Source organism: Ambystoma mexicanum, chromosome 2q (assembly GCF_040938575.1).
Source record: "Ambystoma mexicanum isolate Mex_15411 chromosome 2q, UKY_AmexF1_1, whole genome shotgun sequence".
NCBI lineage: Eukaryota > Metazoa > Chordata > Amphibia > Caudata > Ambystomatidae > Ambystoma > Ambystoma mexicanum.
The window spans coordinates 1425240476-1425258670 of NC_090924.1; the positions used below are offsets into that span (position 1 = coordinate 1425240476).

At 44.9% G+C, this 18195-nt stretch overlaps 1 protein-coding gene across 1 annotated transcript in view; it reads left to right on the plus strand.

Annotated features, from left to right (window-relative positions):
- Positions 1 to 18195, plus strand: part of LOC138568862 (exocyst complex component 1-like) — a 1144699-nt gene that overhangs the window by 506172 nt on the left and 620332 nt on the right. The window contains exons 6-7 of the mRNA XM_069646643.1: positions 10107 to 10334; positions 12118 to 12250. Coding sequence (XP_069502744.1) covers positions 10107 to 10334; positions 12118 to 12250 — 361 coding nt within the window. The remainder of the gene's footprint in view (positions 1 to 10106; positions 10335 to 12117; positions 12251 to 18195) is intronic.

The following is an 18195-nucleotide window of genomic DNA, read 5'->3' on the forward strand; positions in this document are numbered from 1 at the left end:
CCCCGGCATGGGAGCTCAACGTGGTGCTGACCAAGCTCATGGGACCTCCGTTCGAGCCTCTGCACTCGGCCCCGTTGAAGTTCCTGTCGTGGAAAACAGCGTTTCTTGTGGCCATCACCTCCGCACGACGAGTGGGAGAGATCCAGGCCCTATCTTGCAAGCCACCATACTTGACTTTTCACGACACGAGGGTGGTGCTCAGGACGCACCCCTCCTTCATGCCCAAGGTGCCGTCGGACTTCCACCTCAACGAACCCTTGGTGTTGCCTGTGTTTTTCCCGTCGCCTTCGTCACCGGCTGAGAGGACTTTGCACTCGCTAGATGTGGCTAGAGCGCTGAAGTTCTACGTGGACCGCACGAAGAGTTTTCGGAAGACGTCACAGCTGTTTGTGAATTTTGGGACTGTGAACCAGGGGAAGGCTCTCTCGAAGTCTTCCATTTCCAGATGGCTCTCCGGCTGCATCATGCACTGCCACCGGTTGGCAAACTGACCGCTGCCGGGCCGTCCGAGAGCCCATTCGACCAGAGTGATCGCTGCTACCACGGCGTTCCTGTCTGGTGTGCCCCTGCTGGACATCTGCAGGGCTGCTACCTGGAGGTCGACGCACACCTTCACAAGATTCTACTGCGTCGATCGGGATTCCAGGGAGGAGTCCAGGGTCGGCCAAGCAGTGCTGCGCAACCTGTTCGCCTGAGGTGAGCCTTGTGAGGAGGTATGAGATGCTTAATGTTGAGTTGTTGTATTGCTTAATGTTGAGCCTTTTTTGCCACCTCCCGTGGTTGTGCATGTGTTCTGCTATGTATTCTTTATTCATGAGCATGTGAATCCATGCCAGACCCCATGCTGGAGAAGGAACAAGTTACTTACCTGTAACTGTTGTTCTCCAGCCTGGGTCTGGCATGGATTCACATGCGAACCCTCCCGCCTTAACCTCTGCGGCTCTTCACTTGGTCATACTGCCACTTTACGTGCTACCAAATCTGAGGATGGCTGCCAGAGGCGGGGCTTGGGGAGAGGGCAGTCATTGGCTGTGGTCAGTATGACACAGAGATCAGTGATTTGTTATTACTACGAAAGACAGATCAGAAACGAAACTGATACTGGTTTTTTCTTTACCGAGGATTCCCAGCCTGACGACGGGGAATATTCATGAGCATGTGAATCCATGCCAGACCCATGCTGGAGAACAACAGTTACAGGTAAGTAACTTGTTCCTTAGTATACTTATTGTATTGCTCTATCACTATTCATAATCCTAAACCTCTCTCTCCCCCAACTAATTGACGCATGGCTTCATCTCCCTCCACCTCACTCTACACACACAGATCGCCTTGCACATGGAATCTCTGTGCCTCCAACAACACTTTAGCCTTCAGGGAGCTATGCCAATCCCTCTTTAGCTGTACCATTATCTCCTACCCCCAATCAAGCACCCGGCTAACCCAGTCCCAGACCACTGTCAGTTATCACATCTTGGGATCCCTCTTCTGGATGGAACTCATAACCACATAGACCCATACTAGCACTCAGGAAACAGATACTTTCATTTCATTATCTCCTACGCCCAATCAAGCACCCGGCTAACCCAGTCCCAGACCACTGTCATTTATCACATCATGGGATCCCTCTTCGGGATGGAACTCATAACCACATAGACCCATACAAGCACTCAGGAAACAGATACTTTTATTTCATTACTACTACATTTCTACCACACCACCGTACTCGAAATGAGGCCAAACGTTCCAGAAAGAGATTTGTATATACTAGCATAACATCGGTGTGGTGCTGGTCTAGAGCTCCCCATCGGGCCTCAATCGACAGAGCGCATTTGCAGTAGGACAAACCCAGATGATATTTTGTAGGTACCCATTTGGGATTCTAGTACTTTAAAACTGCCATTTATGATGGAGAAAATAAAGCTGCAATAATGTTTATTGTTTTATAAAGATTTTTAAAAAATAGTGTCTTGTGTGTTCATCATATGATTTGAGTACAATTCTACAAAACAGGATATTACAGTTCTTGAAAGTCAAACATTCACAAACAAAATCTCCTTGCTGTACAGCAAGATCTGGAAAGGTATGTGATCAGGTGCCAAAATTACAGACTTTGCCCAAATCCCAGCCTTATCGCTTAATCCTTGTATGTGTGGTTGGCAGCGCATTTAGGGCCTGATTTACAGAGCATTTTCCAATGGGATTGTGCCATTATAACACGCTTCTGTGAATCAGGCCCTTAATCTAATAGAGCCTCACCCATTAATATTTCCAATCCCTAACATTTTGAAATTGTCAATCCCTAAATGTGACTTTGTTCGTAGAGTATACTTTTCATAAAAGTCTCAACTATGGTTTAACGGTTCTATGTCATTTGATTGACATTAGTTCGTCCGATGACTTTTTTTACAAAATGTACAAAAAGTTGTGAGCGACAACGGACTAACACCAGAGCCGTATGTATACCTGACATGTCCCAACTCAAGAGTCAGGCAGAGTCAGGCAATCACTGATAATTACACTCCTGATTTTTATCACACTTCCCCACACGAATAAAATGCGGAGCACAAAAGCACACTCTGAGCAAGGCAAAATACCAAAGGAAGCAGCAATTGGAAACTGGCAGTTTAAACTGAGGAGAAAGGCAGCGAGTTTGGAGAGGACGACAGGGAGAGAAATGCCCTTGCCCTTTCCCACGCAGAACAGTGACTTTCCAGAAACCTTAAGGAAAAGAAACTTACAACCAGAGATTGCAGCTGATGAACAGTGTAACCTATGTTTCAGGTACACAGGGCTCTCCTGCATTGATAACCAAGGCGGGGAGAAGCGATTTCCGCCGTGGTACTATCATTGACTCTGACAGTAAAGCAACACCAACGAGTTCAGCACAGCCGGTGAGTCGGGAGAAACTGATAGCAGGCCCGCTGTGTTATGCCCAAGGTTGCAAGCGGCAACATTGTATGAACAAAGAACTTGTGTGTGATTGTACTTTAGGAAAATCTAGCTAAGTACCAGATACAGAGTGATCCGACATCATATGGGGGCTCACTCGAAGGTCTCTGGTGTCCCCCCAAGCCCCACGAACGGGGAAGAATTATTAAGTTGTGAACTTTAAGTGGTCCTGCAGCTGGTTTCGTTAAATCCTGTGCACATTCAAAAGACTTCGATTGGCTAAAAATGGAAATTGGTCTGATCCCGGAAGAGGGGGACTAATTGGTTGAACGGGGGATCTGAGCCCGGAAGAGGGGGATCCGAGGTGAACAGCAAAACTCACTTGAGAAGGCTGTTGTGGAAATGTGAACAAGACTGAGGGATGCCTAAAATTGAAGTAAAAGGGGATCTGAGCCTGGAAGAGGGGGCTCTGGGGTGAACAGCAAAACTCACCCAAAAAGATTGTTTTGGCAAATGTGAACCTGACTAAGGGATGCCTACAAAATTGAAGTTGGTCTGAGCCCGACTTAGGGAGGCTAAAGGTGAAAGAAGGATCGGAGCCGGCAGGGTGAAGAGTAACTCACCCGCTGTGAATTAGGAGAAAGGATTATTTGTTGTTTTTGGTACATCAGGTGCTCTGAGGCAAGAGCCTTTGCATAAAAGAGACTTGGGCACAGAAGGTAATGATATTAGTGAAAAGAATTGTAGCCTCGTGCCAGAGAAGCCCACGGGTGTGCTGTGCTGGAGTGACCCGCCTTGCTCCGTGCTCGAAATGGTGGGTAGGGAAGCCAACGGCCTAACATCCTGACTTATCGTGTGTGGGAACACTTCTTCCTTTTTTTGTGAACATTATCCCACACTATTTTGTAGCATAGCGGTAAGGATTGGAAATAGTTTTTTGTAGTGTAGGCCCTTTTTATTTGAATAGACTCCACTAGTATTATTATTATTATTTGATGGTCGTAGCTTGCTCCCATCTTAGAGTTAGGTTTAGATGGCACATGTTTAGAAGAAAGTGGATGGATTGTTTTATTTGCTTCCCAGAAGTACGTGATCTAAAAATCTAAAATGATATTGTGGACTCTGGGTAAAGCCACGACATGTGCCATCTCCAGCCCTGGCAACTCTCCAAGAAGAATAGATCAAGATACTGGGGCAAGAGTGCGCCGAGGAAGGGTGCTGGCATGTGCTAAAGCCATTACACAAGGCTGCATACAAGCCCCTTCTATTCATATCAAGCTCTGTGTAGCTGGCATGCCTGCCTGGAAGATGTGTGGTATCTGACCCTGTTGGGTCTGCAGAGAAAGCTTTCTGATTGAGAAATCACCTTTCGGTAAATGCTGCTAAAACTATAGAGTGATGGAGTTTGTGAAGAGATGAAATGACACTGTCAGGTGGCGGTGGAGAAAGGAAATGATTGATTTCCCTATTACAAGCACTATACTAGTGATGTTTTCTTATTTTTTTAGGATGGAGTCACCATATTATAACAGCCACCGAGCCACACTATATGTGATACCAAGTGGGTGGCTACTTCTCTAAATGATTGCTTTATAGAGCGGAAAAGAGCGGAAAATGTTTCCCTGTGTCAGGCAGGTACGTCGGGTGGTTCGGTATTCCAACGCCTGTCTCCTAGAATCCTGCAATGCGTCTCTGTCTCTTTTTCTCCAAGCCCCCACACATAACACTGCTACTTTAACTGGTTTCCGGGGACTTGTCCTTAAAGTTCCTGTGTTCAATGTTCCTCTTTAATATCATTTTTCCAGTGTTTTGAGGAACTTTACCTTCAAGTTCCAGAGTGCATACTTTTTCTGTAAACATAGTTTTTCTATTCTCTAATATCATCCTTGTGGGCGAATGGGCGGGACTGCTTGCCAGCTAATCAGGGTGCTCGGTAAATCCCGCTTTCCCAGTGCACTGAGCAGTGGGAGGCTGCCATGTTAGCTGCTGTGAAGCAGGTAAGTCCTCCCGCCCCTACTCCCCCACCCCAATTTCCACCTTCGCTGCCCACAATTCCCTGAAACGTAGCCCCAATTAAAAAAAGCTTCCTGGTCCCTTGCCGGTGCCTGGAACTCTCTGTGTTCTGCGCTTTCCAAACTTGGCAATGGCCGCCATGGAAAGAGAGGAGGGACTACATGTAGTTGCCTTCTCCCATGACCATGGCGACCAGCTTGGTTTGTAGTTTTTTTAAAGTTGAGAAATGGCAACCATGCTCTTTCTCAACGTAAAAACAAAACATCTGGCTTCCTGGAAAAAAATGCCGGGATGCTAATAGCAATAAACCACCCCAGGTAGGGGGCTTTGCTGGTCTGGTAATGGGCGAGGGTTCACATTAAGTGATTTTACCCAGGTATTACCTGCCCCAGTAATGCCCCTTCCCTTCGGGCTTTATTGCTTAAGGAAACGTTTTTCTTTCAGTTCCATCATACAGTGTTTCTCTTTATTAGTTTTCAACGCCTCTAAGAACTTTGCTTTCCGTTCACCACGCTGCATTTTCCTGTACAAAGCAAGGTCCACGGGGTAGCAGCAAGCCAGACCCTTCAGTCAGGCTTTTAGGTGGCTGATGGGGGGCGTGGACCATGGCTATGTGAACAGTTGTCCACATACGATCGTGGCTGAGGACAGCAGGGTTCACCCAAAACATTGAAACTGCGCTCATTGAGCTCATTGACAAGCCCTTTGACTGTGATAGCTTCTTTGAAGCTAATTTTACATGAGCTGTAATGTAAATTTACATTATGGGTCATTTTGTTTTCATTTGCATGGCAGGGGGGAGGCACGGATCGTATATACTTATTCCACCTCGCCTTTCATCTCTACCATACAAATACTCCAGAACCTGCACCAGCATGTCTTTTCATGCTGAGACCAATGCTACGAACTCCTATGGAATCTATTATAAATGGTAGCGTATACTCATTTTGCACAGTGCAGTGCAAAAGGTTGGCGTATGAGCAAGTACACTATCATTTTACACCCCTGTTGCACTACACTGTGCACATATTGAAGGGGATCTGTGTACACCAAAGTATAATTGTATCAGGTCATCTCTGTCTAATTCAGGTAGAACTAAAATAAAAAATGAGCTCCTTTGAGTCTCTGGAGAAGTTTTAATCCTCTCAGGCCTTAGATAAATCCCTAGTGTTCGCTGCCTAGCAGCCTGCTGCTTCCTCCTCAAAAGGTTGCCCCTTCTGTCCCTTTTATTCCTATACCCACCATGGCAGGGGGCAGACATACTTAGCAGAATTGTTTCTGCTAAGAAACTGGCAGAAATGTCTAGAGAGGCAGTGTTGTTACTTCCATCATTCCTGTTGGAACGCCAGGTCCAAAACCTCTTCAATTTGGACTGTGTCCACTTCACCCCATTGAGGAGGAGGTAATCCCAGGTTCATCAGAGAGAGGTGGCACACTGCTTCAGACGTTTGAGGCTTCCAGTTTATATCTCAGGGCTGCTGCCTCCCTTTCATTTAATGCACCCCTGACCTCCCTCTTTCATGTCCTTCCATTCAACTGGGTTCCACTTCCGGGTGTGATCCATCACTTCCTGGAAAAGACAGCCATATTTATGTATTTATTTATTTCATTTATAAAGCGCACAAACAGTCCAAGGGCATCAACGGCATATTGCTAGTGTCCACCTCAGAGAGAGAGAAGGCTTGTTACTCCATCTTTTGGTACCAAAGAAGGGCGGGGGCCTGTGTCCCGTCATGGATCTGTGACTGAAGAATTGGCACCTACGCAAGAGAATGAGAAGGTGCCCACTTTACCCAGATACCCCAGGCCGTTGAGCTGCAGGACTGGCTGGTGTCCCTGGACCTTCAGGATGCATACTTCCATGTGCTGATCCATGCAAAGCATAGGAAGTACCTAAACTGGTGGTTTGAGACACCCATTATCGGTCTGTGGTCCTGTCCTTTGGCCTTTCCTCATACCCAAGTGTTTTCACCAAGCTGTTAGCTGTGGTTTCTTTGCTTCTCAAGAGGAACAGGATTCACATCTTTCTTCACCTGCACCATTTGCTTGTACATATTCTCACCGCAGATATATGCTCCAATTCATAGAGTCAGTTCTGGACATGCAGGGCCTTTCCTCCCAAGGACTGTGTAGTGAACCTCTTTAAGATGGTACAGGTCTGCTAAACCCTAGACTCCCGTCCCATCTTTGACATTTCTGCCTGTTCTGGGTCTCTTGGCATACTGTATCGTCATGATTCTGAAATGCTTTGGGAATCTATCTAAGGTGAGGAATTGTAGGAGTAAGGAATCCATAAGAAGAACAAAATACTTACCACTAAGTTATGTTCTTTTTGATGGATAAGTCCCTCCTCATTACCCTGAAGGTCATCCCCCCAAACAGGCAACTAGTTAACCTCTTACTGTTTTACAATTCCTCAGCTATTGGAAAAAGCAGTACTGAGCTTAAGGGTCACTGCTGGGTCCATGTATACTGGCCATGACTTCACATCCAGAATCATGAGAACCAGCGGTGCCATGCAGAGCCAACACATAATCTGTGGGTGTAATGGCTAATCCATCAGAAAGCACATTACTAACAGGTGAGTAATTTGTTCTATCCTCTACAAACGGTATCACACTCACCTCCTTAGTAACAGGAGAACTTGCCAAATGTTTCTCCATTAAGTAAATGTTCTTTTCTAACGGATACTATCTCCCGTTAGGATGAGCACTCTTTCGGTGGCTTCTAACATTTTTCACCGTTCGATGAATCCACACAAAACGTTTTCCCAAAAATATAGACCCGCCTCAAGAGGAGACAAAGTTTAAGGGGGGGCCTATCCTTTTTGAAATCCTGAAGGACTTCTATTAAAAAACATTTGTGTTCTACCTACCGGCCAAACGTCCGGATGGAAATTTGTATGTGGAGAGGTGACATAGCCCCGAAAGCGTGCTTTGATAAATTTGCTGGAATCCATCTAGTGTTATTTTTTAAACAAAAATTCCAAAATGTAGTTACAAAAAATAGTCATGTAATATTGGTGCCTGAGGCATGGCCTGCAGCTAGGCAACCATAACTCATGCCTCGGCCATTCACTGTGCAGACTGACACACATGACATCATCAATGACATCACATATGGCATCACCAATCTGTAACAATCCTGATGGAAAGTCCTTAGAAGTGGTTATGTTTAGCGTATTGCAACCAGCATACGGAGGGTGACAGGTAGGCCTCTCATGAACTCGTCCATGTCTCACAAAATGCACTTGTCCAAACAGAAAAACTGAAGTTCTGTAGATAATATAGCATACAGAAAATACATGAACACAGGCAATGGCTACAGTGTGGACCATAAAAGTAGAGTATTCTTAGTATGGCAGACGTTGCCAATAGAATTATATGTCCAACACTATCAGAACCTTGAGTAATGTTAAACTTGGAGTCAAGGGCTAAGCATACAAGAATTACTAGACACAAGTGTGGATACTTAGAGCATCGATTCATACAAATCTGATGCACAGATAGGTAACATCTGCCAAGGGCAAAACAGATACGATGACCAGCGAATGAAACTAAGTTCTCAGTTGGTCATCATACATATAAAGAAAATAAATTGTATTATCTGTCTTGGGCCTGCTTATTGTTCCATGTATGTGCACCATCAGCTGAGGCCAAACCCTAAGGATACTAACTTAAGAACATTCTGCACAGTTAAGTCCTATATATTTACCACATCCAGAGTATGTTTGTCATGTTTTGAAAGGAGTATCTTCAGGTGTAGTCTCTACTTAAACTGCTTACTGTCACTAAACAAAAAGAACGTCCAAGGATATGTGATGTCACTAGTGATGACATTTATGATACCATTTGTGATATCATCTGCGTACAGTTCGTATGACTTGCCTTTGATGTGAGTTTTCAGGAGATGTTAATGTTGTAATGTACCCACTGTAAAACTCATACGCTCTGCGTACATAATTACAGAACATGCTATAGGTGCCTGCATGGTAGGAGTATGTGTTTTAAGAATGTGTGTCGTAGGACTGTGTGTTATAGGAGCACATTTTGCCGCAGCGCATGCTGTAGGAGCATGTTATATGCAAAAGGCGCCTGTGCAGTAGGTGTGCTTGTCATGAGACCATGCATTATAGGAGTGTGCGTTGTAGGAGTGCATATTATATCAGCTCATGCCGTAGGTGCAAGTGTCATCAAAGTGTGTGCTGAAAGTGTGTGCTGTAAATGTGTGTCCTAACTGTGTGTGGTAGGAACGTGTGTGGTAGGAGCATGTGTCGTAGTAGCATGTGTAGTAGGATCACATATCATAGGTGCATTTGTCGGTAGGTGCATGTGTCCTAGCTGTATGTGAGAATACTTGTCATGTGCATGTCTACAAGTTATGTTCACTATGCGAGTGTAGTGTGTTTTAGGTGTATGTGTTGTAGGAGCACATTTTTAGTGTTCATATGCACAATGTTAATATCACAAATGTACGAGTATGGTTTTAATATGAAATATACTTTCATTCTGCTCATGCATTGTATGCCTCCTAAAGTGTACATTTTTGTACAAGTGTAAATTTTCGTATGGAAAGTGTATATTTATTGTAACAATTTAACACTGACAACAATGTGAGCTGTGATTTGCCTTTGATGTGAGTTTTTAGATGTTAATTGTGTAATGTATGAAATGTAAAACTCATACACTCTGTTTACAGTTTGTATAAAAAATGTGCATTCATTCTACGCATGTATCATATACAGATACATTAAAAAAATATATATCTCAGAATTGATCAAATCTTTTGTCAGTGTACCAATTCCAAATAAAGTCTATAGGCCTGCAAAAACATAGGAAAACCGAAGCGGGCAATTTTGAGATCTTTGACCAGAAAAAGTATATTTTTTTCCCCTATGGAAACCCCCAAATTAAAAGCTGTTCCAAAAACGATCTAAATAAAAAGATTTTAAACTGTGAAGCCTTTAATGTGCAAATCTGAAATTCTGAATGCCAGGTGTCTGCCTCTAGATATTACTCAGGAATATTTTCAGATCTTTTCAAGAAAGCGTTCAAAAGTTGTTGAGATAAGTGATTTTCTGAAACGCCATAGAGATTTTGTCTTATCCTTAAATGTGCATTGCACTATTGTGAAGGAATGATATAAATGACTTGTGTGTTCTGTTGATCCTTCGTCACACTATTTCTTCTCCACGTTTACAGGCCAACCTGCAGTGCATCATCTCCTCCGAGCAGCAAGTCGCTTTGGTGATGCAGGCATTAGATGAGGGCCTGGATGAGGCGGGGCACATGGAGGAATCTCTGAATGTGTTTGATAGGCTGCTGCAGAGCGTGAAGGAGCAGATGGATGACATCCATGAGGGCAACTCAATGCTGCAGCTCATTGACGCCAACCGCCAGAAGCTTACGGACGAGATCCTCTTCGTCGTGGTGCGTGCCTGTACAGTGACTCTGCCTGAACAAGAAGCACGCGCTGCGCCCACAGATTCCACCACACATTGGCACTCCTCTTAGGCTTCAGATATGTCAGTAAAGCTTCATCACTGTCCTAAGACTATTTACTGATGCATGACCTCATACACTTCAATAGAGTCACACTAATTAATCAGAGCTGACCCCCACACTTTAATAAACTCACTCTCATCCTCACATCATTGTCCCATAAAATGTAGGGGTACCAGGTGACTCGATTGCACAGGACCAGAATAATGGCACTGCAAAGAAAGAAACTCGACAAAAGACTTACCTGACAGAATAAACTGAAGGAAAATAAGTTGGCAAATCTAAAACTGGAGAAAGGTTTAGGTGATAAAATTAGATGCAAAAATTGGTCACTCTCTCCAAAAGCTAGGAGGTTATTTGAAATCTTAAATCCTTTGCCAAAAGAAAGAAAGTAGAATCCAGCGAAATATCTCTCCCCGGGAAACAAAATATATGTAACACACATTTTACAAGAAAATTTTACTAAACGAAAAACAATGTTTAACCCTCATGTGCACATGGCTGCAATAACATTCTTAGTATCGAGTTTGCTTTCTTTAAAATTGCACAACATAAGCACTCACTTCACAAAATTCATCAGAAAGCTTTCTCCAATGTTTTTGCTTAGCTCAAATTTTCCTAAAAAAAATACATCAACATTTCATAGAGCTACAAGGTACATCCTATTCCATTTTGGGAATTTGTTTTTACCTTAGTTTCTATTTTGTAGATAATATCCAATTGAAGTTACCCATGATTACATCTTCCAAAAAGCAATTGACGGAGTGATGAAAGCCTAGACCTTGGACATGGTATTCTTGATGACATGGTGTATTCTGGAAGCCTTGAATAGTCTTTCCCATTGCAATGTACAATTCTAAATCATCTCAGGCATTCCCCACCAGTGACATGATACACTTAAATGGCATCTCACTGAGCCCACATTAGCATCTGCTATATTCCTAATCATCGGCCTCTGAAACCCAAGTAGTGACTCACTCATTGTTATAGAACAGAGCTCATACAGGCAAATTAAATCTCACTCTTTCCTCGCTTACGTTCCTATAGACTCTCAGTCTTATATCAGTGGTTCTCCCACTTTTAACATCTGAAGTCCCATGCACTGCGCTAGTCTCACTTATTTTGTGACCAGTTGTCTTGTACACTGCAATTGGTAGTACAGAAAATTCAGCATAATATCTCAACAGTGGTCGCCCTGGAGTGCAGCAGCGATCTTCAGATTGTTTGTGGTATTGTAATGTTTTTGGCTTCTAGAAGATTCTTCATAAACTGGTACGAAATCCAACTATTGGGACTGCAAAAAATCAGACTGTGTGTTGGAAGGTAGGTGCACCCATCCAGCAACAAATTTAATGTAAACGTCCCTTTTTCATTTAGTGAGCCACAGAACACATCCCGGGGCCGGTTGCCCATACATATAATTTGATAACCCTACCCTTAACCAAGAGTATTAGAAGAATTTGGGCCAAAGCAAACATCAGAAAGCATCAGTAATTTGCCTCTTTCTGGAAGATCCTTGAAACTAGAAGCAATGGATGACTATAATTCCCTGGTATATTACATTTTGAGATTGTATTGATTGTACGTTATCTGAATAGAAGAATGAGATTACTCGTTTTTTGTTTTATGATTGCTTTACGCCCCAGCATAGGTTGAGGTGGAGCATGTAGGACTGAGTGCAATACTAATCCTGTGGCCTGGCCCTTTATAGGACAACCTGGACCTCGGTGAGCATCACTGCAAGACCCTAAATAATGGGGACTTCACCAGCTCCTCAAAACTGAAGCAAAATATTGCTGCTGTGGAAGCACTGAGCAGCTGCATGAGCGTCAGACTGAACCCAGGTGAGTTGAGTATCAGCACACACACTGATCTGTAAAATGTATGTTGATTGATGTATACATCAGGTGGACTTCTTGATCTAATATCCCCTAGTTACATAGTCCCACCCCACAATTCTGGGCAAGAAACATGTGGTTTGACCAAAACTCAAATTTATTTAAATAAATGAATTAAAGGTAAAATCAAGGCAAAGATGGTCGACAAGCTTTATGTAGGGGAAATCACCACAATATTACACAATCACAGGCAGCTAGTCCACAAAAAAGAAATTAACCTACCTGCATGAATCTCCATATTTCTCGCACACGTGCTTCCATTTATGTAGTCACAAATATATATATAATTACAATAAGTCTTCTAATTTCACTCTTTCCTCTTTTCGGCCAGTATGTCAACACTTCCTTTGCATCAAACAAATTCCAAATAACACATGCAGTTACATTTGCAAATGATACAAACATTTTTATTTTCCAATGACATCAATATATGTTAGAATCAAAGAACTATTTCATGCCTCATATTTCCCATGTGAATATGGCTCTGTAGGCTGCTAACGTGTGTACGGTTTACAATATGCGTACAGTAACTTGTATTAGAATTTGCAGGTGTTACGTTAGGAAAGCTGTGTTATTGATTCCGAACACGCAGAATTTCTGTTCACCCACCCATCCTGGGAGAATGGTTTTCAAATGGGTTCGGAGCCTGCTGTGCCTAGAGACCCAAGCTACACCTCACTGATGATGCTCAATGAGGTTGAAACATGGCTGCGATTGCTGGTGGTCTTGTGCAGAACGGCTGTCACCTAGCAGTTTCAGTTGGACAGACTCTTTTGGGGCAAGATGAAACCTGATTTGCATATAGTTCTTTCGCTCCATTAATGGCATGGCGGGCTGAACACTGGTTATGATTGATTGAAAATCTTCCAGCCATCAACCTTCCGTTTTTCTAAAGCAAGTTGAAAGCAGCTGTAGCAAATCAAGGTGGCCACCAGTTGTGTGAAAACAAGTTGTAGAGTCAATGTAAGAAGATGACAAGGAAAGCCCAGACCGCTACCCTGTGCATACCATAAATATATGTTTGTTTCCGTAGAAAGCCAAGGGGAACATAGTTAAAGACAAGGTAGCACAATAGACATGTACACTATTTGCCCCAGGGATGTTGTGAATTTACAATGACCTGTTTTTATATCTAATCGGTTCCCAGTGGAGAGATTAACTCAGCGATTGTGTATCGTTGACAATCGAGCTACCTTGAAGAACAGACAAAGCCAAGATCTACTCAGGCATCATGTCGGATGCCGCCAGCTTAGGGGTAGCTTTGACTATTGAGCCAGATACCAGTGTGGAACAAAATTAAACAAAAGACTTAAGTGTACATCTAGAATGCAAAGTGTCCTACCACCTACAGAATTCCTACTCCTAACCGGTGATCCGACTATTCGAGGGGAAAAATGGAAGAAGGGCTTTGGTCCTTACATGCAATGCAATGCAGACAGAAAGAAAATCCTTCTCATGCAGTGTTGGGCACTAAGGGAGAGTCTATTTGAAAATGTACCTGAGCTGGCAGAGTAAGAGAGTGATGGTTCAAATGGATGTGAAGCATGTATGAAGAAGCTTAATCGACTGTACAATCCCAGGATTAGCGAATTAATAGAGAGGTGGTACTTCAGCATGCATAGACAGGAGCACTTGGAACTTCAGGGACCAGACAGAGGAAGGCCTCATGGAGGTCTCATTGGAGCAATTTATGTTTCACTTCAAGCTATATAAGAGAGGATCAATGTCACTAAGGAGACCCACATTTAAACAAAGTATTGACAGTAGCAAAAAGTGCACAACATACTGTGATGTGTGTCAGCACTCTAGGAAAAGGCATGAATAGCAAAAGCCAAGAAGAGCACAATCTACTAGGCACCACACTAGTACTAAAAGGAAACTATGTCAGAACACAATACAATAGAAGTAAAGATGAGAATATGAATATGAAAATGAAAATGTATATATTTATTTATTTGTTCATTTGTAAAGAGCGCTAAGCCATGTGGCATCAAGGCGCTGCAGCTTGACTAGTTACTTGCAAAGAGGTGACAGACAGTTTCATACATTGTTATGAAATACCATCAATCTTGAAGGATGTATATTGGGGGGTCAAGCTTCTTGATCACCGAGGGGGCCCCTACGAAGAGTAGCTTGTTCTTCTCGTTTAGGCAAAGGGGTTGAGTAGCCATCAAGGTCTGGATGGTCAGGTAGACGGTACTGAGAGTAGTGGTGTCATCATGGTAGTTGCCTGAAATGGGCAGTAGGATCTGTGTGTCATCAACGTAGTGTGTGTACAAGATGCCAATGGAGTCAAGGAGGGTAAAAAGTGGTCTTGTGAAAATGTTGTACAAGGCTGGTGATACGCATGAACCTTTGGGCACACTGCACGTGATCGGGGCTGGAGGGGCGCTGACATTCTCAGCGAATACTCTGAGGAATCTGTCTCCAAGGAAGGAGGAGATTCAAGAGGTAGCCTCAGGAGAGAAGTTGGCTGAAGAAAATTGATGCTGTCCTAGCATGTTATGGTCCATGAAAATCGAAGGCTGATGAAAGGTCAAGAAGGAGCAACAGTGCAGGTTTGCCTTCATCCCTGAATCAGTTTGGATCTTGAGGTAGAGTAGTACTGATTCGGTCCTGTGACCGGATCCGAATCCTGACTGACGTATGCCCAGGATTTGATTGTCTTTAAGGAATTGCTGGATTTGCAGGTAGGCTGCTCTATCCAGAATTTTTAACAGGAAGGGGGTAATAGTGATGGGACGGTAGTTGGTGGGGATGGCAGGGTCTAGTGCAGGTTTTAATGAGGGAGAGTACCTAGGCTTCCTTGAGTGATGTAGGGGGGACTATGCCCGTAGAGAAGGAGGCATTGATGAAAGTGGTGATAAGGGGAATTAGTGCGTCAGAGCAGTCTTTGATGAGGATTGCAGTGCAGACGTGTCCTTGGTTTGAGCCCTTTTAGGATGGATTTGAACATGGGTAGATTTTGAGATCAAGGAGTGGATGAGGCCGTTATTCGAGATGCTTGTAGTGGGTCAATGAGGGATTGTTTATAGTCGATTTTGCTGTGCAGGGTGTCTAGTTTGGCGAGCATAGCGTTCTGAATTCTTGTACACCATTGAGTGTCTTTAGTGACGGTGACTGGAGGGGTGGTACGGTTTTCCAGTTCCTCGAGGATAGTGAATATTTCACAGGAGTTAGATTTGGCATTAGCAATGCGTGTCTTGTAAGTGAGGGATTTGGCAGAGATTATGTCTTTTTTATAGTGTTTGGAAGCTATTGTAAAATAGCAGCTTAGTGGCACCTGAGGGTGAGCTTTTCCAGTTTGCCTTTGCTAGTCGTTTATTTGTGCGAAGTGTTTGGAGTTCTGGTGTGTATCATGAGTTCTTATGTGTTGATGGTTTGGGTCTCCAGCATGGGGTTTGGCATGGATTCACATGGTCATGAATATTTCCCGTCATCAGGCTAGGAGTCCTCAGTAAAAAAAAAAAAGGTTTCACTTTCACTTAAAAACTGTATTCTCCTCTAAACCAATCACTGTTCTGTGGGTCATACTGCCCCATCCAATGACAGTCCTCTCCCTAAGTCCCTCCTCTGGCAGCCATCTTCAGATTTATGCTGCACACTTTAGCATTGGGAGGCCTTGAGTTTGCTCTCGTGTTTTTGAGGGAACATTTTTATTTTTGTTTCAAGAAACCTGTGTCGGTAAAGTTCTGCGCTCCTCATGGGCGAAGACCGTTGAATATTCTTCAAGGCTTTGGGCCTACTTCGCGCCCTCCGACCATGACAGAAGAGAAGAAGGAGGGAAGGTCCCTCTTCATGCCTTGCACCAAATGCGGACTACGGAACGTGTTTGTGGAAGACCTGCACCTGCAATGCCGGCTAAACTATGTGAGAAATCCAAGAAGCCGCGGACGGAGGAGAAGAAGGCCGAACTGCCTAAGCAGGCTCAACGGGCACAGAATAAGACCGGCTCGGGCCTCGGTTCAAGACCCTCAGGGTAGAAAATGGGGGGGCACCGAAACAGCCCTCCCAGGCCATCGCTCAAACCATGAAGCTCTTGTCCATGGACGACGAACACCAGGAGTCCCTACACACAGTCCTTGAGGATGTTGAAGCGGATGACGACAGTGACGACGGCGCAGGGCTGAGTTTTCCTGTTATGCCTTCGCAGCTGAGGGACATTTCCTTGGATATACTGTCGACTCCAAACACCTTGGTGTCAGAGATCAAATGAGGATGCCTCCGGCTCTGGTACCTGTGGCCCTCCAGGTCCCCTATCAATCTCCAGCAAAGAAGAGGTTGTGTTATTCAACCTCTGCCGCCACGTCGGATCCCTTCTCCCCTATCAGATCCAGGCATGGGGACAGATACGGCCACAACGACGGATGATGATATCGCTGCAGGGGAGAGTGAATCTCCACATCTGGGTGCTCCACATAGGGTGTCCCCACCGGATGAGGTGGCATCGTTCCACTCCTTGATCTTCAGTGCCTCTGAGCTATCCCAGCTGCTGCCTGAGGAAACCAAGAAGGAGGGCTTCTTGTACCAGAGGCAGGAGGCCAAAAGGAAGACAGTCATGGCGGTGCCCCTTCTGGACGATATTTGGGATGAGGGCCTGGACCGCATGAAGAACCCATGCACAGCTCCAGCCAAATGGGATAGGCTGGAGAAGAAATATAGGGTGCCGGACTCAGCACCCAAGTGCCTGAGGTCGCAGCCTTCGCCAGATTTGCTGATATTCGTGGCCGCGAGGAAACGGTCGGCCAACCCGTACGCGTCATCTTCAGTTCCTCCAGACAGCGAGGGGAAAAGGATGGATGCCAGGGGAAAGAAGGTGATTTACACCCGCATTCTGGAGTTCCTCTCTGATGATAAGAAGATGGAGGCAATCGCTCTCTTCCAGGAAGGGGAAGTGGTGTTGGATCACGACATCAAAGTGGCATTGGAGGTCATCAACACAGGATTCCGACAAATGGGGAACAAATGAGGAACAGTGTCTGCTTCGTCGCCAACGTTGGGTGAAAGCCACGAATTTCCATCAGGAGGTCCAGGCAAAGGTGACATGCCCTTTGACAGAGAAAATCTGTTTGGGAAGGTCGTTGACGAGTCCCTCCAGGCCATCAAAGCAGATACAGAGATGGCCCGTTCCCTGGGCACTCTCCAGCAGCACTGCTCTTCTTTTCGCTCCTCCAAGGGAAAGTCAAGCAGGTCTGCACTTCGTACCAACAGCCTTCCATGTCCCCACCACAAGAAGCCTACAGAGGCTGTACCCAGCCTACGGTAGCAGAGGACAGCGTCGCCGTCACAAGCAAGCCTGAACCGACCAGGAGGTCGGGCCCCCACTCGTGCACCCTGGTGGGAGGCCAGTTGACGAAGTTTGTCAGCGAGTGGAGAAAGATCACCACAGACAGATGGGTGTTGGACACTCTCGCCCAAGGACACACTCTGGAGTTTCAACACAGGTATCTGCGGATCCCTCTGGTTACCTGTCAGGAGCAGTACATCCCTCAGCTCCTGAAAGAGATACGTGCCATGCTGTGAAAAGGGGCGATAGAGCTAGTTCCCCAACAGCTCCGGGGCTCCAGAGTCTATTCCATATACTTTCTGGTCCGAAAGAAGACAGGGGGCGGGAGGCCCATGCTAGACCTACGACGTCTGAACAAATACTTAAAGGTAAAGGATGGTCACGTTGAAAACACATGCTCGGCCAACTGGGAAAAGGAGACTTTGTTTCGTCATTGGACCTGGAGGATGCCCTTCTTCCATGTCCCCATTCACAAGAAACACCGGAAGTTTCCTTGTTTCATGGTGCACGGACAGCACTACCAGTTCAAGGCTCTACCTTTCGGCTTCAAGTAGGCCCCCAGAGTGTTCACGAAATGTTTGGCGCCAGTGGCAGCTCATCTACA